At 39.7% G+C, this 21,262-nt stretch overlaps 1 protein-coding gene across 8 annotated transcripts in view; it reads left to right on the plus strand.

The window, feature by feature from the left end:
- tjap1 (tight junction associated protein 1 (peripheral)) overlaps positions 1 to 21,262 on the plus strand; it is a 193,583-nt gene that overhangs the window by 66,116 nt on the left and 106,205 nt on the right. For 5 of the 8 annotated variants that reach the window (XM_063040534.1, XM_063040536.1, XM_063040535.1 and 2 more), the window contains 2 exons: positions 5,920 to 6,084; positions 13,781 to 13,809. In XM_063040534.1, coding sequence (XP_062896604.1) covers positions 5,956 to 6,084; positions 13,781 to 13,809 — 158 coding nt within the window. In that variant the 5' untranslated portion in view covers positions 5,920 to 5,955. The other 3 variants (XM_063040539.1, XM_063040538.1, XM_063040532.1) reach the window with 3 other exon arrangements.

The following is a 21,262-nucleotide window of genomic DNA, read 5'->3' on the forward strand; positions in this document are numbered from 1 at the left end:
AAGTAAAGAAATAATGGAAAATTTCATAAGAGTTGACTTCCAAAGAAACCCATATAGGGCAATTCTCATGGTTAATGTAATATATCCAGAAGGTAATATTATGTATATTAACTGCCCAATGATATAGTCTAAAACTGGGTAAGGCAAAGTCTCCATTTTGTTTGGTTTTTTGAAGGTGAGCTTTATTTATACGAGGTTTTTTATTCTATATATAAGAAGAAAGAATTGAAACCAAAGAGTCAAAAAAAAGATTTAGGAATAAAAACAGGCACAGCTTGAAAAAGGTATATAAATTTAGGTAAGATATTCATTTTAATAGAATTAATTCGGCCAATTAGTGATAAAGCGAGAGGCCACCAATTAAGTGTTTTTTTAAGATAGTTCATTGAAGTTAAAAAATTTTCCTTAAACTTTATAATTCTTAGTAATTGTTGCTCTTAAATACGTAAATTATTTTCTTAAAATTTTAAAAGGTTAATATCAGTTGGTATTAAATTGTTTAAAGAAAACAGTTCACTCTTATGTAAATTTAATTTATATCTTGAGAACTGACTAAAATTAGTAAACGGAACACAAATGGTAGAGGTTGTAACATTAGATATAAAAAGCAATAAGTCATCAGCATAGAGTGACAATTTATGGATAGTACCTCTCCTTAAAATACCAGTAATCTCTTTAGACTCTCGAAAAGCAATTGCTAAAGGTTCTAATATCAAATCAAAAAGCAGAGGGCTCAAAGGACAACCTTGTCTAGTTCCACGTTGGAGTTTAAAGGGTTTAGAATTCTGAAGATTAGTAAGAACCTGAGCGGAGGGAGATAAAGTAATTTAATCCAATGAATAAAATTAGGTCCAAAATTAAATTTTTCTAAGGATGTAAATAAATAATTCCATTCAACTCTGTCAAAGGCCTTCTCCGCATCCAAAGTTATCACACGTTCTGATAACAACACACATGAAAGTTGCTGGTGAACGCAGCAGGCCAGGCAGCATCTGTAGGAAGAGGTACAGTCGACGTTTCAGGCCGAGACCCCTCGTCAGGACTAACTGAAAGAAGAGTGAGTAAGGGATTTGAAAGTTGGAGGGGGAGGGGGAGATCCAAAATGATAGGAGAAGACAGGAGGGGGAGGGATAGAGCCGAGAGCTGGACAGGTGATAGGCAAAAGGGGATACGAGGGATCATGGGACAGGAGGTCCGGGAAGAAAGACAAGGGGGGGGTGACCCAGAGGATGGGCAAGAGGTATATTCAGAGGGACAGAGGGAGAAAAAGGAGAGTGAGAGAAAGAATGTGTGCATAAAAATGAGTAACAGATGGGGTACGAGGAGGAGGTGGGGCCTTAGTGGAAGTTAGAGAAGTCGATGTTCATGCCATCAGGTTGGAGGCTACCCAGACGGAATACAAGGTGTTGTTCCTCCAACCTGAGTGTGGCTTCATCTTTACAGTAGAGGAGGCCGTGGATAGACATGTCAGAATGGGAATGGGATGTGGAATTAAAATGTGTGGCCACTGGGAGATCCTGCTTTCTCTGGCGGACAGAGCGTAGATGTTCAGCAAAGCGGTCTCCCAGTCTGCGTCGGGTCTTGCCAATATATAAAAGGCCACATCGGGAGCACCGGATGCAGTATATCACCCCAGTCGACTCACAGGTGAAGTGTTGCCTCACCTGGAAGGACTGTTTGGGGCCCTGAATGGTGGTAAGGGAGGAAGCGTAAGGGCATGTGTAGCACTTGTTCCGCTTACACGGATAAGTGCCAGGAGGGAGATCAGTGGGGAGGGATGGGGGGGACGAATGGATAAGGGAATTGTGTAGGGAGCAATCCCTGCGGAATGCAGAGAGAGGCGGGGAGGTAAATATGTGCTTAGTGGTGGGATCCCGTTGGAGGTGGCGGAAGTTACGGAGAATAATATGTTGGACCCGGAGGCTGGTGGGGTGGTAGGTGAGGACTAGGGGAACCCTATTCCTAGTAGGGTGGCGGGAGGATGGAGTGAGAGCAGATGTACATGAAATGGGGGAGATGCGTTTAAGAGCAGAGTTGATAGTGGAGGAAGGGAAGCCCCTTTCTTTAAAAAAGGAAGACATCTCCCTCGTCCTAGAATGAAAAGCCTCATCCTGAGAGCAGATGCGGCAGACACGTTCTGATATTTCCTTAGATGGAGAATGCATAACATTTAACAAACGCCATATATTAAAATGGGAATACCGATTTTTAATAAATCCTGTCTGATCATCTGAAACTATAGAAGATATAATATTTTCAAGTCTGTGAGCCAACACTTTAGATAAAATTTTAGTATCAAAATTGAGTAAAGAGATGGGTCTATGCGAAGAGCATTCAGTAGGATTCTTATTCTTTTTGAGAATAAGCAAAATGGAAGCTTCGTAAAAAGATTGCGGTAATCTTCCTACCTTAAATGAATCTGGAAGGGTAGAACATAAGTGTGGTATAAGCAAGGAGGAAAAAGCCTTATAAAACTCTCCAGAGAATCCATCGGGTCCTAGGGATTTCCCAGAATGCAATTCTTGAATAGCCTGAGCAATTTCCTCCTGGGAAATGGGTTGATCCAATTGCCTATGATCATCTATGGAAAGATTAGGAATATTTAATTGATCTAAAACAATTATTCATTGCAATATTATCCTTAACAGAGTCAGAACTATACAATTGGGAATAAACTTCCCTAAAAGTGTCATTAATTTCAAAGTGGTCAGTTGTCATGTCCCCATTAATTTTACGTATTTCTTTAATTTGCTGCTTGGCTATAAATGGCTTCAATTGATTAGCCAGTAGCTTACCAGTTTTATCTCCGTGAATATAAAATTAACTTCTATCTTTTAAAAGCTGGCTTTCAATTGGATACGCTAAAAGAAGATCATATTTGGTTTTGGTTTCAATATGTCTCTTACATATTTCAGGATTGGGTACCGAAACATATTTATGCTCCAATTGTTTTAACTGATTAGCTCGTTTGTTTCTCTCTCTGTTAGCTTTTTTAACTATGTTTGCAGCATAAGAAATAATTTGACCCTGGATGTATGCTTTAAAAATATCCCATATAGTAAGACTAGATGTCTCTTCCAACGTATTTTCTTCAAAAATAAGAGTAATTTGATTCCCTATAAATTTTAAAAAGTCCTCATCGGATAACAGAGTTAAATTAAATCGCCAAAATCTACTCATAGGGATAGGACCAGGGTGATTTAAAGATAGAAGTACAGGAGAGTGGTCAGAAATAACAATCTCTTTATATTCGATGGATCGAACCAATGGAATCATTTGACTGTCAATAAAAATAATCAATCCTGGCATAAGGATGATGGACATGAGAGAAAAAAGAATGCTCCCTGTTAGTCGGTTGAAGAAAACACCAAGCATCAACTATACCACATTTAGTTAGAAAAGATTGGATAAGCAAAGCTGATTTATTAAGTGTGCCTGGTTTGACAGATAAGCGATCTAATACTGGATCTAACCAGCAGTCAAAATCTCCCATCACAAGAGAGTAAGTACACAAATCTGGCAAAAATGAAAATAGACGTCCAAAAAATCCTGGATCGTCTACGTTGGGGGCATATACATCAGCAAAAACAATTTACTGTCTAAACTCCCCGATACAATAACAAATCGACCACTAGGATCAGAAACAACTTTATGCTGAACAAAGGAAACTGTATTATCTACAAATATCGAAACTCCACGTGATTTTGCTTTAAATGAAGAATGGAATTGCATATCCTTCCACCGAGTAAAAGAGCGTAAGCTATCACAGCTGTGTATGTGCATTTCTTGTAAGAAAATAATGGGTGTTTTTAATTTTTTAATATAAGCAAACACTTTGTTCCATTTAATGGGATGATTCAGCCCTTTCACATTCAAACTAAATAAGTTAATATCTTGAACCATTTTAAATGCAAATCATCATGTAATTAAAAGATCTGGCCATAATTTATTAAAACTTGAAAGCAAACTGTAAGGTAAGGTAGTCAAACAGGCAATCATATAATCAACCCAACACAGCTCCCAGAGAGAAATAGGCCCTAGCTCCTCCCCCACCCAAAGCAAGAAACCTGACCAATAGACAGTCAGCGAGCTAACAACTAAATTCCTTTACAAAAAATTCCTGTTGACAGAAACTCTGGACCTACAAGGTCAAATATGCCCCTACCAAGACAACATAAAAAGAAAAATAACTCGGTATTCAAAAATATAAAAGGATCAGTTTAAACAAATTCAAAGAAAGCTATATTAAAATAAAGCCTCAAAAAGGGATATAATAAAAAAAATATAACAAAAGACAATATATGAACAGCCAAAACGTAAACTTATTGAAATCTTATTTCAAATTCATATTAACAGAGGAACAAATTGATGAAATAAGAAATATAACTGTTTTAGACCATCCTTCAGAAACGCCTTTGCGTCTTCAACCGACTTTATTCTTTTTCGCAATCAGTTCTTCAAAACAGTACTCAGACAGGCGGGAAACCGAAAGGATGGTTTAAATCCCTTATTTTAAAATTCCGACATAACTTCTTTATATTTCATATGATCAGCCATAACTTCAGGGGAATAATCTTCCACAAGTCTGACCTTGTAATCACGGAAATCGATCATTCCTTGTGGACTGGTATGGCGAATTAAAAGGACTTTAATATGAAATTCATGAAAACTGAGAATGACTGACCTGGGTCTTGCTGCCGACGACAATGGCTTCGAAGTCGGCGAGCGACATGCTCGATCGAGCTTTGGCTCAGAGTTGAATAGAATAGAACAGGGAATAGCTGTTTCAGAAAGTTTGCAAAGAACTTCGTAGGGTCAGCGCCTTCAATTGATTCTTCAAGACCCAGAATTTACAAGTTATTTCTCCTGTTTCTGTTTTCTAGACTGATAATTCTTTTCATCATTTTTTCATTGGATAAGGATAACTCTTTGCAGAGTTTAAATGTATCTTCACAATCCTCTTCAAGTGTCACCAGCTTTGTAGTATTTTCCTGAATTCGGTTCTCGTGCTCAGTTAAAGTTTGTTGGAGTGTATCCAATTTGCCATTAAGTCGTTGAAACTCCTTGGAAAATTTGGATTTTTGCCGTTTAAGGAAGTCACTGATTGAATCCAAAGTGACTGGGGTTTCATCTTCTGTATCTCTTTCTTTTCCTGAAGTTTTTGTTCTTTTCCCAGCCATAGTAGAGCAGTATTAAAGTATTACAATAAGGTTTCAAAAAAAAACTGGTAGGAGACAATGAAGTAAATAGGGTAGGAGCAATGTAAAACAATGTTACTCCATCAGCTGCCAACAGGGCTCTCTCGTGCCGCTCATTTCAACATGATTTTTTTTGATTCTTGTAAGGATTTTAGATAATTGAATATTTGCTTTGAGTCTTCAGAACACACAATCCAGAGGGACAACCTGTAGCTCAGGAGGGGGTCAACAGAACTTATATTGTGATTGCAAAAACAAAAGGTTTGTATTGCCACCTTTAGCTGCATACCTTGTAGTACAATGACTAGAAATATGTTTTCAGTGTTGTAGTTCTGCCCATGTGAGAGATGATGCATAAACTCAAAGAGAAAAAATTAATTTCCAGACTCCTGAAATTGGTGCAGTGGATAATTTGGTCAATGCAAAATTGCCAATCAATACACCCTTTTGAAGTCCATTAAATTTATAGCTGAGGGGTTATTTGTGCTTGCTTTCTCTGTGATGGCAGTACACTTGAATTGACATCCTTTCACAGTTATTTGCGTCAATATCCCTGCCTTTCGTACAGCAGGGTATCCATAGTGATAATTTCCATCGTTGTCAGTTGAACAGATCAGCTCAGTGCAGTAATGGGCATGGGTGAAATCTACTTGGAGCACTGTCACTTGTAAACAGATTAAACTCGACAAGATGTGTAACCCATTTGCTTTTGGTTTGTTAGGTTGTGCACTGCAAGTAAGGCATAGGGAATCTGAACATGAGTAACACAGCGGCAACAAGAAAGCCATACAGGAAGGCACCACCTCAGCACCGGGAGAATCGGAATGAGCCACCAATTTTTAGGAATCAACTAGATGGGACAGCCGTATCAACTGAGCAGAGCCAGGTAACTGAGAACACCCATATGCCTAAACTGTCGCACAGATGATTCAGTTACACGGATACCTTTGGTGAGCCAGATATAGAAGTTCTGCAGAGTGTGACAAATTCGGAAGCATCAAACACCCATTTTTCTCCCCACTGGTCTCAGGATTCCAGCAGTGAAAGAACAGATTCCTCTTCTCATAATAGTTCAAGGTTTTACATTGTGAAACTGTACAGACGATCAGGTGAAGGTGATCTAAGATCCATGAAACAAAGCTTTTCTAAGTTTATGAGTAAAACTGCACTGGCGCTCATGAATTGGAATGATGACAAACCTTTAAGACGTTCCCTCAAATCCAGGAATTCAGACTTTAAAGAACCTGCTGAAATTCTGGTTCAGAAGGAGTCAGATAGTTCCCAGATTCAACAGCCTCGCAAAGGAATTCTCAAGCAGGCAAATGTGCTAGGTACTGAACTTGAAAGTCTGAGCAAAGCCAGATCTACAGAAACGTTACCCCAGAGTAGAGCAGAGCAGTTAATTTATTCCTCGCAAGAAATGTCGCGAGGGCAGCGGGGCAGAAGAGCCTCGATGCAGGATAAACCATTTTCACAGTTCAGTTCAGTGCACAGTAGTCATCAAAGGGCGGGTTTAGAAATTATAGAGGAAAAACTGAAATTTTCAAAATTTCTTGATGAGATCACCATTAGAGTTCTGAGTCCACATAATCTTCAATCATTCGGAGTTACTCAATTTAAAAAACAAACAATGAGCCACTTTTCCCCAGATGTAAATAGAGATCTGGATCCAGAACAGACAGACACCAAAGAGGAAGTGCATGACATGAAAAGTGATGGCATGAAGGGTTCAGGTAGAAGTGCAGATGTGTCAGAGAGAAAGAACAGTGTACAACTTGGAGTTGAGTCCAAGCAAAGATGGCAGGATGTGGATAGCCCAACAAGCCCAGGAACAATTGGAAGACAATGGGTAGCAAGCAAAAATGGAATTGATAAGCACCACAGAACTTATGTTCACAGAGAAAGCATAGAAAGATGCCCTGACTGTGCAAAATTATTGGAATCCAGTGGTGAGAGAGAGCAAAGAAGCACTAGGCTGGGTAAAGGAAATAAAGAGGATGGATTTGAAATCAGCCAAGAACGCATGCAGCCTCAGGACCTAGCAGATGAAGTGGGACAGGACATTAATGAGAAATCTCAAGCTGATTTAAGGCCACCTCTGCATTCAGATCAAGATAGGCGTTTGGCAGCTCTGCAAATGGCATCCATCATTGTACAAAATAAGGTAAGGGCAAAGAACTGTATCAGTTTAAAACTTGTACCTTTTGATTTCATGTCTCTAATTTGATGTGGTTAAATACTGAGCACTTACTTTGAGAGTGTTTGTATGCAATGAATGGTCAGTGTTCAAATGTTGCAGGTGTGTTTACCAAAATACACGAGGGACATCATCCCAGAGTTAACATGCAGCACCAGTTAAAATTTCAGGTTTCTTAAAAGCAGTTTTTATTTCTGTGTATTTTTAAGAAGCTCTGGCATACTGTTAAGTAGTAGTTTGAGTATTGTTAATCTCAGTTTAGTTGAAGTTGAAAGAATAACTACACAGTCCATTGGCATCAGCACATTCTCATTCAACCCCTGCTTTGCTTTCTTTAGACATCAGAGGCTTTTTACTGACGTGATCCTCAACCATGAAGATCAGGGAGTTCTGACCCAGTGTTAGATGTCCAGAGTTCTTGTTGATCCTTTGATAATGGGTCCCTCTGATTAAAACTGTGCTTTGCTTCATTTAATTAATGGGTTACTTCATTGTGGTCCTGATCCTTTGAAATTGGGGGAGTTTTGATTCTGTTCTTGCTTTGCGATGGGCTAGTTAATGTGGATCTAATCCATCAATGTAATGCATTCTATTTCCTTGTGTTTGCATTCTATTTTATGTTCAGTTGGTAATCAGAATGCCCAGTCCGTCCGTGAATTAGGCAGAGTATTATTCCTCATTCTCAATGACTCCCTTTGAAAATTGTGAATTGGTGTTTAATTTTGCTTCACCCCTCATCAGTGTGATTTTACTTTTGGAATAGGATTTAAGGGGCTGGCTGCACTGAAGGACCATTATCCCAGTATGTGCACAAATCCTTAGAAAAAGAGGAGAGAAGCTTGGACCTGATCTTGGCACAATTTACAGGGGCAAAAGAATATTGTTATTAGTAGTCAAAGTAAATAGTTCATTACTGCAAACTTGTGGATGCCTTGCTAGCAACACCCCCTTTTCAAAAGCTGAATGTTGCTAAAGTAAATGTAGAAAGTAAATTAAATCAGGCATTTGGAAGTAGCCATTCATTAAAGTATAACTGACTTAATGCATTACTCTTAAAATGCTTAATTTTAGTTGGTAAATGTTTCGGACAGCTGAAAAAAAACTGAATGTGTGGGGATGATAGCAAATTGATGCAGAGTTGAGGAAGGAATGGAGAGTCATAGATGAGTTTGGCCCATTATGTCCATGCTGGTTTGTTTGCACATCTACTGAAGACTCATTTGCCTGCATGTTATGTATCCTTTTATGTTTTGCCTATTTAGTGTCTGTCTGAATAGACACTAAATAGACGTTGATGTTCTGGAGCATGTTGATATTAAGGGAGAGGAGGTGTTGGAGTTGTTAAAATACATCAGGACGGATAAGTCCCCGGGGCCTGACGGAATATTCCCCAGGCTGCTCCACGAGGCGAGGGAAGAGATTGCTGAGCCTCTGGCTAGGATCTTTATGTCCTCGTTGTCCACGGGAATGGTACCGGAGGATTGGAGGGAGGCGAATGTTGTCCCCTTGTTCAAAAAAGCTAGTAGGGATAGTCCGGGTAATTATAGACCAGTGAGCCTTACATCTGTGGTGGGAAAGCTGTTGGAAAAGATTCTTAGAGATGGGCATTTAGAGAATCATGGTCTGATCAGGGACAGTCAGCATGACTTTGTGAAGGGCAGATCGTGTCCATCAAGCCTGATAGAGTTCTTTGAGGAGGTGACCAGGCATATAGATGAGGGTAGTGCAGTGGATGTGATCTATATGGATTTTAGTAAGGCATATGGATTTTAGTAAGGTTCCACACGGTAGGCTTATTCAGAAAGTCAGAAGGCATGGGAACCAGGGAAGTTTGGCCAGGTGGATTCAGAATTAGCTTGCCTGCAGAAGACAGAGGGTGATGGTGGAGGGAGTACATCCAGATTGGAGGATTGTGACTAGTGGTGTCCCACAAGGATCTGTTCTGGGACCTCTACTTTTCGTGATTTTTATTAACGACCTGGATGTGGGGGGTAGAGGGGTGGTTTGGCAAGTTTGCAGACGACACAAAGGTTGGTGGTGTTGTAGATAGTGTAGAGGATTGTCAAAGATTGCAGAGAGACATTGATAGGATGCAGGAGTGGGCTGAGAAGTGGCAGATGGAGTTCAACCCGGAGAAGTGTGAGGTGGTACACTTTGGAAGGACAAACTCCAAGGCAGAGTACAAAGTAAATGGCAGGATATTTGGTAGTGTGGAGGAGCAGAGAGATCTGGGGGTACATGTGCACAGATCCCTGAAAGTTGCCTCGCAGGTGGATAGGGTAGTTAAGAAAGCTTATGGGGTGTTAGCTTTCATAAGTCGAGGGACAGAGTTTAAGAGTCGCGATGTAATGATGCAGCTCTACAAAACTCTGGTTAGACCACACTTGGAGTACTGTGTCCAGTTCTGGTCGCCTCACTATAGGAAGGATGTGGAAGCATTGGAAAGGGTACAGAGGAGATTTACCAGGATGCTGCCTGGTTTAGAGAGTATACATTATGATCAAAGATTAAGGGAGCTAGGGCTTTACTCTTTGGAGAGAAGGAGGATGAGAGGAGACATGATAGAGGTGTACAAGATAATAAGAGGAATAGATAGAGTGGATAGACAGTGCCTCTTCCCCAGGGCACGACTGTTCAATACAAGAGGACATGGTTTTAAGATAAGGGGTGGGAAGTTCAAGGGGGATATTAGAGGAAGTTTTTTTACTCAGAGAGTGGTTCGTGCGTAGAATGCACTGCCTGAGTCAGTGGTGGAGGCAGTTACACTAGTGAAGTTTAAGAGACTACTAGACAGGTATATGGAGGAATTTAAGGTGGGGGGTTATATGGGAGGCAAGGTTTGAGGGTTGGCACAACATTGTGGGCTGAAGGGCCTGTATTGTGCTGTACTATTCTATGTTCTAAATGCCTCTTAAATATAGTGTATCTGGTTCCAGTATCACTTCTGACAATATGTTTTAGTTAGCAACCAATTAGGGTGCTTAAAAACAAAACTAACTTTCTGATCCCCTTTAAAACTCCTTCTCATCTGAACCCACAAATTCATTTTACGATCTTGTCTATCTATGTCTACCTCAATCTTATGTCACTCTCTCAGCCTCCTTTGCTCCAGTGAAAACGAACTCAGACTGTGCTATTACTCCCCATAACTGAAGTTCTGTACTGGAGGAAATGTCCTGGTGTGTCTCCCCTGTACTCTCTCTAGCAGAATGACTTTCATCCTGTCGTGTGACCAGAACTGCACATGTTGCTCCCAAGTATGGCTTAACTATTTCTAAAGTTAGAAAGTGATTGGAATGAGAGGGGCCTCCGATAGAATATATGGCAAAGTCTATTTTGGATGGTGTTGGTGTAGGTTATATACAATGTATTATATAACGCTCAAGAAAGGGACACTTGAAATGACAGTGTGGCCTTGTGTTTGATGTTCTAAGATGAGACCCGAAGCTTTTACAGTTATTTTCAAACCAAACTGCTGAGTAGATGATCCACCTTACCTTCCTCTTAAAAAGCCCAACATCACAAAAGATAATCTCTCAAGTGATATCAAGAATTGTATCAGGCACAGTAATAGGACAGATATTGTGGGACCAGACTTTATACCAGTGGTAGTACTGAAGACTTTGGGCTTAGCCCAAACTATGTTTCATATGAAGCTGTTCATGTACACACAGATACAAAATTGGCATCTGCCTAACAATGTGTCAGATTTTAAAAGCACTTTTTCTTGAAGTAGGACAAATCCAATCGGGTAATCGACACAGAATCCGTTTAACTTTCAGTCATCAGCAGAATGATGGGAAATATTATCCCAGTCATGAAGAATTTAGTCCCAAAATTATGAGAGATTAGATGGAATGATTCTTTCCCATAGAAGGCAAGATGAGGGCATTGTATAAAGTAATTAACAGGAGCTTTATAGGAGATCTCAGAGGGTGGGCCAGTGAGCCAGTTTCTGAGCTCTGATTCTGACGACTCAGTACAGGAATGTGGCAGCAGTCTGTACTCGTGTTCCACCTTGGCATCAGTCCTCCACAGTGGCTGCTTATGCAAGGCATTTTCCAGTCATTGACAAATATGAAAAGCAGTTAGACTAGGCAACCCAGCTTCTTGACTTGTGGCAGCTGTTAACAGAGCACAATGATGGTGGCTTGGGGTTGAGATATCTTCTTCTGTCCTTAAAGCAGCAGATCCATTGAAGCCATGTTATTGTGGAATAATTATCAAAATGGATAATTTATCAAAGAAATGTTATTTGTGAAATGAAAGTATTTGTCACATTTACAAAAGTGAATTTACTGCAGATGTTGGAAATCTGAAATAAGGCAAGAACACTGGAAACCAATTCTAGCCGCCTACGTCATATCACTGTACTTCCATCACAATCGGAAGAATTTAGGAAGAAAAGAAGCAGAAAAAAATGTGGGGTGGTAAACAAAAGAGCACAGTCTACATGGGCTTTGGAAAAGCTATTTTCAAGATCCCATTTGGAAAAGCTGGATCCAAATGGTTAGAGCCCATGTGTTGAAGCCAAGGTTGACAAATTGGATCCAAATTTGGCTTGCCAAGTGGCAGAGAATGATGATGGAGTGTTGCTTTTGTGATAGGAAGCCTGTTTTGATCAATGGTGTTATTACAGGAGCTGGTGCTAGGACCCTTATTGTTTGTTAACAATTTAGTTGTTAATATTTGGAGATGCAATTAGAAAGCTTCTGGGTAACATAAAAATTGATATTTTAGATAGTGAGGATATTAATCTAAGGCTTCAGAAAGGTATTGATTATCTGGCACTTTTGGTAGAACAATGACAGATGGAATTTAATCCTGATTTAAGTGTGAGGTGATGCAGTTTAGAAGATCAGATAGGGGTAGGGTCTGACAGAATATCGGGAACATTGAGTTCTTGGCATACAAATCCAAAGATTCCTAAAGTCGTCCACACAACTTGATTGGTGGGGGTAAAGAAGTCATCTGGGGTGCTAGCTGGAGTATGTAAGAGTGAGAGGCATAGATTGAGTGTGCACAGTCCTTTCCCAGGGTTGGAGGATTAAGAACTAGAAGGCATAGGTTTAAGTTAAAAGGGGAGAGATTTCATAGGAACCTGAAGGATTATTATTTCACTGAGAGAATTTTCAGTATTTGGAATAAGCTGCCAAAGGAAGTGATTGGGGCAGGTATATTAACAGCATTTAAAATGCACTTGGTGAGATATATGGATAGCATAAGTTCAGAGAGATGTGGGCAAATGAGATTTGCTCAGATGGGAACCTTGTTTGGATTTCTGTGCTGTTCAACTCCATGAAAAGGACATTGCCTGGGAACAGAGAATGATTGGGCTGCGTTTAATTTTCTTGGAGCAGAGACGACTGAGTAGAGTCCAGATAAAGGTGTAAATAATTATGTGGGGCAAAGAGAAGGTGATCAGTCTTAAACTTTTCCTTGTAGTAGAGGTATTTATAACCAGAGGGCATAAATTTAACGTTGGGGTTTAGAGGCAATATAAGCAGGGTTTTATTTCACTCAGTGGTTGCAATTTGGAATTCATTGCCTGAGAGGGTAGTGGAGGCAGAGACTCTTATGGCATTTAACAAGTATCCAGATAGATTTGGCATTAGTTTATTATTGTCACATGTATTGAGATGCATTGAAAAGCGTGTCTTGTGTATTAATACAAATCAAACGATTACTCATTCTGTGTATCGAAATAGAACAAGATAAAACAGTAACAGAATGCAGAGTAAAATGTAACAACTACAGAGAGTGCAGTGCAGGTAAATAATGAGTGTAAGATCATAATGACAAACTCGAGAAAACCTGTAGAGTCCTGACGAAGGGTCTTGGCCTGAAACGTTGACTGTACCTCTTCCTATAGATGCTGCCTGGCCTGCTGTGTTCTACCAGCATTTTGTGTATGTTGCTTGAATTTCCAGCATCTGCAGATTTTCTTGTGGTTGTGTTTTTAAAACCTGTAGATGTTGGAAATTCAAAGTAACACGCTCAATATGCTGGAGGAACTCAGCAGGCCAGGCAGCACCAATGGAAAAGAATGAACAGTTGACGTTTCGGGCCGAGACCCTTCCTCAGGACTGAGTCCTGAGGAAAGTTCACATTGAAGGAGATTATGAGGTCAAGAGTCCATCTTAACATACAATGGAACCATTCAGTAGTCTTATAACAGTTGGGTAGAAGCTAACCTTGAACTGGATGAGCATTTGAGTTGCAAGAGCATAGAAGGTACAAGAACAAATGCTGGTAAGTGGGATTAACATAGATAGCTACTTGATATTTGCCACAAAAAATGTTTTGTATCTGTTGTATGACTCTACCAAAAGTAAGTCAGGGAGAGGAATGTAATTAATCTAACTGTGGCACCTCTCCTCCACAGGAACCACTGACTGATGGAGACCGAATTAAGTAAGTCTGTTTCTATTATGTTGTTTGCAGTTTCCATGGACTAATGGTGTGGTGAATTGTTAGAATGAGTCGTTAACAGCTAGAAGTTTCCATTTAGCTGTATAATATAGGATTCCTTTTCTTTAATTATTTAATCATTTTTCTTTTATCCAAATGCTCTAATTCATCTATTTTATGTTATATTTGAAGTAGTTCTGGAGAGTGGTGTTTCTTCACATCAACCTATTTAGATATAATGTTTAATCATTCCTTTAATGATCTTGGATTCAGTCTTAAAGTCTCTACACAGCTGCCATAAGGTGCCACAGCAGGAGAATGGGAAACCATCTGGACAACACCATTCTTTGTGCCCTTGCTGCAATCTTGACATTGTTCCCAAAGTATGCTGCCCAGGAATTTCCCTTCAATATATTAAAATTGCACCAGCAAAGGAAGACACCAGATGCCATTTTATACTCTTGTTAGAACAGAGAAGGTTAACCAGAGAACTGATCAAAAGGTTTAAAAATTCTGAATGGTTTTGATAAAATAAATGATGAAAAACTATTTCAGAACAATGGCAATAGTTCTGGTAAAGAGAATGAAAGGCTACGTTGATAAGTCTCATCATGTGAACTGCAGTGGTCGGGAAGAAGGTCCTCCATTGTCTTCTCAGGGGAAATCAGGAATGGCTTTCAATATAAATGCTAGTCATTATACTAATGCCCATTCTTGAATTAAATGCTATTATTGTTTTGATTCCAGTGCAATCATATGTTGTTAATGCATTTTGTAATTGTTGTTTGCATCCAACTCCATCAGTAATGAGCATAATGCACAGGAGAAGGCTGAGGCATTTGCACTGGTATGGACAGCATCCATATAAAAGCACCCTTGGTCTGCTGCTGCAAAACAAATGCTCTCTATTTCTCAATTATTGGGTCACCGGACATTTTAATGTGCAGGAAACAGAAATAGAGGAATGGGTTGTAATGCCTGTTAAGCTTCAATCACCTATCAATGAGATTTTACCTTAACATCACTTTTCTGTACTGAGCATTTCTCTCTCTTGCCATACTTGAACTTTCTTGACATACTTGTCCCTATCTTCTTAGCAGTAGCACCAGTCGTGACCTAACATGGGACCAAAACTCTCCCACTGCACAAAGAAATTCATTCAAAGCATAGAATAGCTATTAGCCCAAAACTTTTCTACCCCTTGGTGGTACCAGCTGAACCCCCTTATCTCTTACAATTGTCAGCCCAGGCACATTATTAAGGAAAAAGGAGACATCGGGTTTGTAAGTAGGAAAACACTACCCACTGGTATCTCATCTTAATGATGTGCATTCAATTTCGAGGAAAAACATTAGTCAATAAGAGGGAAAACAGTCCATTACCACATTCCAACCTGGAACAGTCCATTACCACATTCCAACTTGACACCATCTTGCCTTCAAACTTCCATTTATTTTGACATGTACCAAGGCGGAATTGTAATTAACTCTTTCCTTACAAGGTTTATTATCACTAGCATGTCATGAAATTTGTTGTTTTCTGGCTGCAGTACAGTGCAAAACAAGATTTACCATGAGTTACAGTTTAAAAAAAATGAAACTGAGAAAGTGTTCATGGGTTCAGGAACTGTACAGGAATCTGAAGCCAAAATGTTGAGTGTGGGTCTTCAGACTCTTGTATCTCCTTCCTGATTGTAGTAAAGCAAAGAGGGTATGTCCTGGATGGTGAGGGTCTTTAATGATGAATGCTACCTTCTTGAGGCACTGCCTTTTGAACCTGGGTACTTGGAGCCGAGAAGCAGCAGTGCAAGTTGTTTTATCCGGGCTTCTATATATTTGGTCTCCATAACTTTCCAAAGACATGACATATTCTCAGTGACCAAATGGCCTGTTGTGTGATGAAGGAAAAGGAAAAAAAAGATCTGATGTCTATTACCTTTTGGGTGAAGAAATATCCTCTCATTTCAGTGGCTGACCTCATAATTTGAAATTCTGACCACTGATTCTAGACACCCCAGTCAAGCTGGGGATGTAAATGTAGCATAAGTCGGGTTGGCATCACCCCTGCATCTGCCGTCGTCAATCTGCCTCTTTACCAGAGGACTTTAGGTTCAGACCCAAGGAATAATTGTCAAACACAATCTACTTACAAATACATACTGTTTATTAGCAAACTTGCGTTTCAGTTGACAAAACAGAGTCCCTGCTCAGAGAACTTGGGCAAATCTGCAAATCAAGTGAGCACCCGAGTACAGTCTGGGGCTGCTGTTATACATCCGTTATTGCATACGTACTCTGATAAGGATACACAGAGCAGCTTTCTCATGCAACAAACACTTCTTTGTTCATACATTATTCTCACAGCACGACTTGTCTAGCTGCCAATAAGTCAGTTAGGTTTTAGCCCTTTTAATTCTGCATATAATTCCTCACAGTCTTACTCTCCAAACATGAGAGGGCATAGACTAAGACTGCTGAATTTCTTTTCAGAAATTTCAGGAGTCTTTCACTGCACTGTTGGGTAGAGTGACCAGACCTTTTCACATTTCCAGAGGCGGTTTCTCTGATTGTCCCAATGGAGCATTTCTACCCTTGTACACAAATCCCCTTGCAGTAAAAGTCAATAGATAATTTGCTGTCTTAACATGCAGCTGCAGTAAACAATTAACTTTCATTGATCCATTGTCAAAAACACCTTTCAAACTCTCACCATTGGGGGAAGAAAGTTCTATTTTCTTCTGCTGAAGTAGGTAATTTTGTAATTTTTTCATATAATATTCCATCTTTTTTGTTTTTACCATTTATTTAACCTATCTATATCCTCAAAGCCATTTTACTTTACATAGTCATAATGCCATCCAGCTTTGTGTCATAATTGTAGAGAGGTACAGTATGCAACCTGAGTCCATGACAGTTATCAATCACCCGATTGCATAAATCCTATATAAATCCAGTTTGGTACTCTCTCCATGTTGTCACCAACCAGTTCCACCACTCACCACTCACTACACAACCTGAGTCCGTGACAGTTATCAATCACCCAATTGCATAAATCCTATATAAATCCAGTTTGGTACTCTCTCCATGTTATCACCAACCAGTTCCACCACTCATCACTCACCTACACAACCTGCAATGGCCAACGAACCCACCAGCCTGATATTGTTTCAAAGTGGGAAGAAACTGGAGCACTTGGACGTAGTCCACAATCATGGGAAGCAAATGTAATCTCCACATAATACCAAATTAAAACAGAAAGAACCTGAAATACTTGGGTCAGACTATATAAGTAGGAAGAGAAGTAGATAACATTTCAGGTTAAAAAAAATTTGCTCTGTTTCTTTTCCCACAGACAATGATCTGATAAGTATTTTCAGCTTTTTAAGTTTTTCTCTGATCTCCAGATTACAGACCCAGACATGCCTGAGGTCAGTAACGATCCTGATCCTGCTTTTGACTTTCGAGCTCTGTTTTGCAACTTTAATACTTCGGGAGGGAAAAATCAGGAAATAATATTGTATATGGGTTTGGACTGTGTGCCTTGGCTTGATATCCCTTTTATCCGTTTAGGGTCCCTAGTGATGGGTGCTGCTTTCCTGTGACAATGTTTTGTGTAGATGTGTCAGTGGTGGGGAGGGCTTTACCCGTGATGGACTGGGCCATATCCACTATTTTTGTAGGATTTTCAGTTCAATGGCATTGGTGTTTTTGTACCAGGCTGTGATGCAGCCATTTAATATACTCTTCACCACACACCTATAGAAGTTTGTCAAAGTTTTAGATATCACGCAGAATCTGCACAAACTCCTAAGGAAGTAACGGCTCTACCTTGCTTTCTTCATAATTGTACTTGTGTGCTGGGTCCAAAACAGGTCGTCCAAAATAATAACACCTTGGAATTTAGTTACTAAACCTTGCCACCTCTGAAACTTTGAGGAGTAGCTCATGGACCTCTTGGTTTCCTTCCCCTGAAGTCAATAATCAGCTCCTCCGTCTTGCTGACATTGAGTAAGATGTTCGTGTTCTGGAATCACTCAGCCAGATTTTCAGTCTCCCTCCTATATGCTGATTCATTATCACCTTTGATTCAGCCAAAAACAGTAGTATCATCAGCATCTTGTATATGGCATTGCAGCTGTGCTTAGCCACACAGTCATAGTGTAAAGCGACTAGAGCAAGGGATGAAGCACACAGCTTTGTGGTGCACATATGCCGATGAAGATCGTGGAGGAGATGTTGCCACTCTGAACTGACTGGGGTCTGCAAGTGAGGAAATCCGGGATCCAATTGCACAAAGAGGTTTGAGGCCGAGGTCTTGGAGCTTATTGATTAGTTTAATTTTTAAGGCAGAAATAGATAAATATTTGAAAGTTCAAGGATTTGGGTATTATGAGGAACAGGCACAGTAAGAGTTGAGGCCAGTAGAAATCAACCTTGATAAGAATGAAAATTGTGACAAGCTTGAAGGACTTGGTGATGTACTATTTCTTGTTTACTTTAAACCTCTGCCCCTCGGTGTGACAAGAAGTGAAAGGATTCTCATCGTCTACCTTGGATTTTACTGCTGTGCCACTACCATACCCATAAATATGGGAGAAGAGCTCAATGTGCCAGTGACAAACATTATAGTAGTAGCTACAGACCCATTTGCTGGATGGAACTTGCCAACCTGGCTTGTAGGTTTTGCCAAGGTCTCTTTTGATACTAAACTGGCTTTGTTGGCAGTGTCTCTCTTATTATGAAGTTGTGCAGCACAGAAATGGATCCTTCATCCTCTATATCCATGATAACCTTTTTGCCTGTCTCCAATCCATTTGCCCGCCTTAGCAATACTGATTTTCTGAAGCTTGCTTAATGCTTTCACTCAGATGGCCTTCCTCTTTTATTGGCTAAATCTTGAGTTGGTCATGGATTACAGAATTTGAGAGAGGATCTCGTGATAAGTGCTTCATGGATTTCAGTAAGTAGATCATTGCTTTTTCTTTCAACCAGTTTCTTCAAAATCTCAAGCATACAAGAGATCCTGCAAATGCTGGTCATTTTGATCAATGTACACAAAATGCTGATGCAACTCATTGGGTCAGGCAGCGTCTCTGGAAGGAAATAAACAGTCACTTGTTTGGGCAGGTGACATAGGAACAGAATTAGGTCATTCACCCATTGAGTCTGCACTGCCATTATGGCTGATTTATTATCCCTCTCTACCCCATTCTTCTGCCATCTCCCTGTAACCTTGGACACCCTTACTAATCAAGAACCTAGCAACTTCTGCTTTAAATATACCCAATGACTTGGCCTCCACAGCTGCCTGTGACAGTGAATTCTACAGATCCTCTGGTGAAAAGCCATTTTATAGGCATTCTACAAATTCCTTCTCTTGGGATAACCTGATTTTCCAAATCTACCTGCATATTGAAATCCCCCATGGCTATCATAACATTGCCCTTTTTACATGCCTTTTTTATTTCCCATGGTAATTTGTACTCCACATCCTGGCTACTGTTGGAAGGCCTATGTATAACTCCTACCAGGGTCTTGTTACGCTTGCAGTTTTAAAGTAAAACTGGGGAAACTCCTATCTGCTCTAACTAATGAACCCATTATCACCACTGCATTCCTGTTCTCCTCCCCCCTTTCTGAGCCACAGAGCCAGACTCTGTTTTAGAGAACTGGTCTCCATGGCTTTTGGAGTAGTCAGCCAGAGAACTGAAGCCTTGAACCTAATGGGCAGACATGCTTGTGCTCAGTGACAGTACCTGCTTGTTCCAAACATGTGAAATAAATTTACCAAAGATGTGATAGGTTTTCGAGAAAGTTCTCAATACCAAGGCTGGCCAAAAATGTGCATTTCCCTGAGCACATTGAATTCTGACTACATATTCTAAGCTAGTTAACTGACTTCAAAGTTCCTATTATGCAAGTGTTAATTACAGTCCCTGGGCAGGCAGAGGTAGCTTTTAGAAGGCTGATTGAAAATTACTTTTTGTCATCTTTCATCCCTTACTTCTGAAAATTAGTTCATCATTTCATCATAAAATGTATCTCACTCTGCTTGAAAAGGTGAGGTTTTATCACCAGAAGTGCCTGGCCTGATGTTTATTTTGGGTATTGATTGACCTGGATTCTGCCATTTGATTCAGCAAGGAATTTAATGAAAGTCATTGCCCTGTGGGTTTAAACCCATTGACAACATTTTCCAATTATGTGCTGTCTATCATTCGGATGATGTTTTGTTCAGCTTTAAATAAAGCATCATAATGCTAAATTATCTTTGAAGTCCCAGATGTGTGTATAGGTCTTTTGAAAATACAATGGAACATAACCAGAAGTGAACAATGAATTGATCAGGATCTAAAAGGAAGAAACCCGAATGTCTGATAGATTTGCATTGCCCAGAAACGTAATGTGTTTATATTGTGGGATACACAACAAAAAAAGTCATGAGTGACTTTTAAGCTCAACAGTTTACCTACTGGCAATGTAAAGCAATGTTTTTAGTTATTGTATATTAAAAATGATCAGTTTTTATTTATCCGCTGCTCATCTTTTCCATCCTATTGCCTTTAAACTGAGTGGCTTACTAGGGCAGTTGAGAGACAGTTAACACCAGTCATGCAAAAGAATTATCTGGGATTACATAACTGACTGTTTTTTTTAGTAAATCAGATGGCTTTATGTCAACCTGTGGTTTCATGTTCACCATCTTTGTATCTTGTTTTTATTTAATTACCAAGTTGCATGGATTGAAATTCATGTTACTTGTCCAGACCTTTTTTTTACCCCTGTGTTGATCCAGACCTCTATACATGTTCAATAACTTGAGCTTGCTTCACTAGTGTGGATTTCTTCTCTCCCAGTATTATTTGCAATCCATTTGTAGCCTTATTATTTAAGTAGATTAACAATTTATCAGATTGATGAATTTTCAGAACTTAGAGGAAGTATGAAGCTCCAGTTTTGAACTAAGGTTTAAAATGTTGAAGTATAATATTGATTAACATGCACTATGAATTGAGATAGAATCGGGATCAGATTTATTATCATTAATTTGTATAATGTGAAGTTTGTTGTTGTTTTGTGGCAGTTGTATAGTTCAAAGACACAAAATTACTATAAGAACATAAGAAATAGAAGCAGAAGTAGGACATCCGGCCCATCGAGCCTGCCCTGCCATTCAATAAGATCATGGCTAATCTGTCCGTAAACTCAGCTCCATCTACCTGCCTTTTCCCCATAACCCTTAATTCCCCTATTATGTACAAATCTATCTAATTGTATCTTAAGTATATTTAGTGAAGAAGCCTCAACTGCTTCCCTGGGCAGAGAATTCCACAGATTCACCACTCCCTGGGAAAAATAGTTTCTCCTCATCTCTGTCCTAAATCTTCTCCCCTGAATCTTGAGGCAATGTCCCCTAGTTCTTGTCTCATCTACCAATGGAAACAACTTTCCTACTT

The sequence above is a fragment of the Mobula hypostoma genome, chromosome 2, assembly GCF_963921235.1.
Source record: "Mobula hypostoma chromosome 2, sMobHyp1.1, whole genome shotgun sequence".
NCBI lineage: Eukaryota > Metazoa > Chordata > Chondrichthyes > Myliobatiformes > Myliobatidae > Mobula > Mobula hypostoma.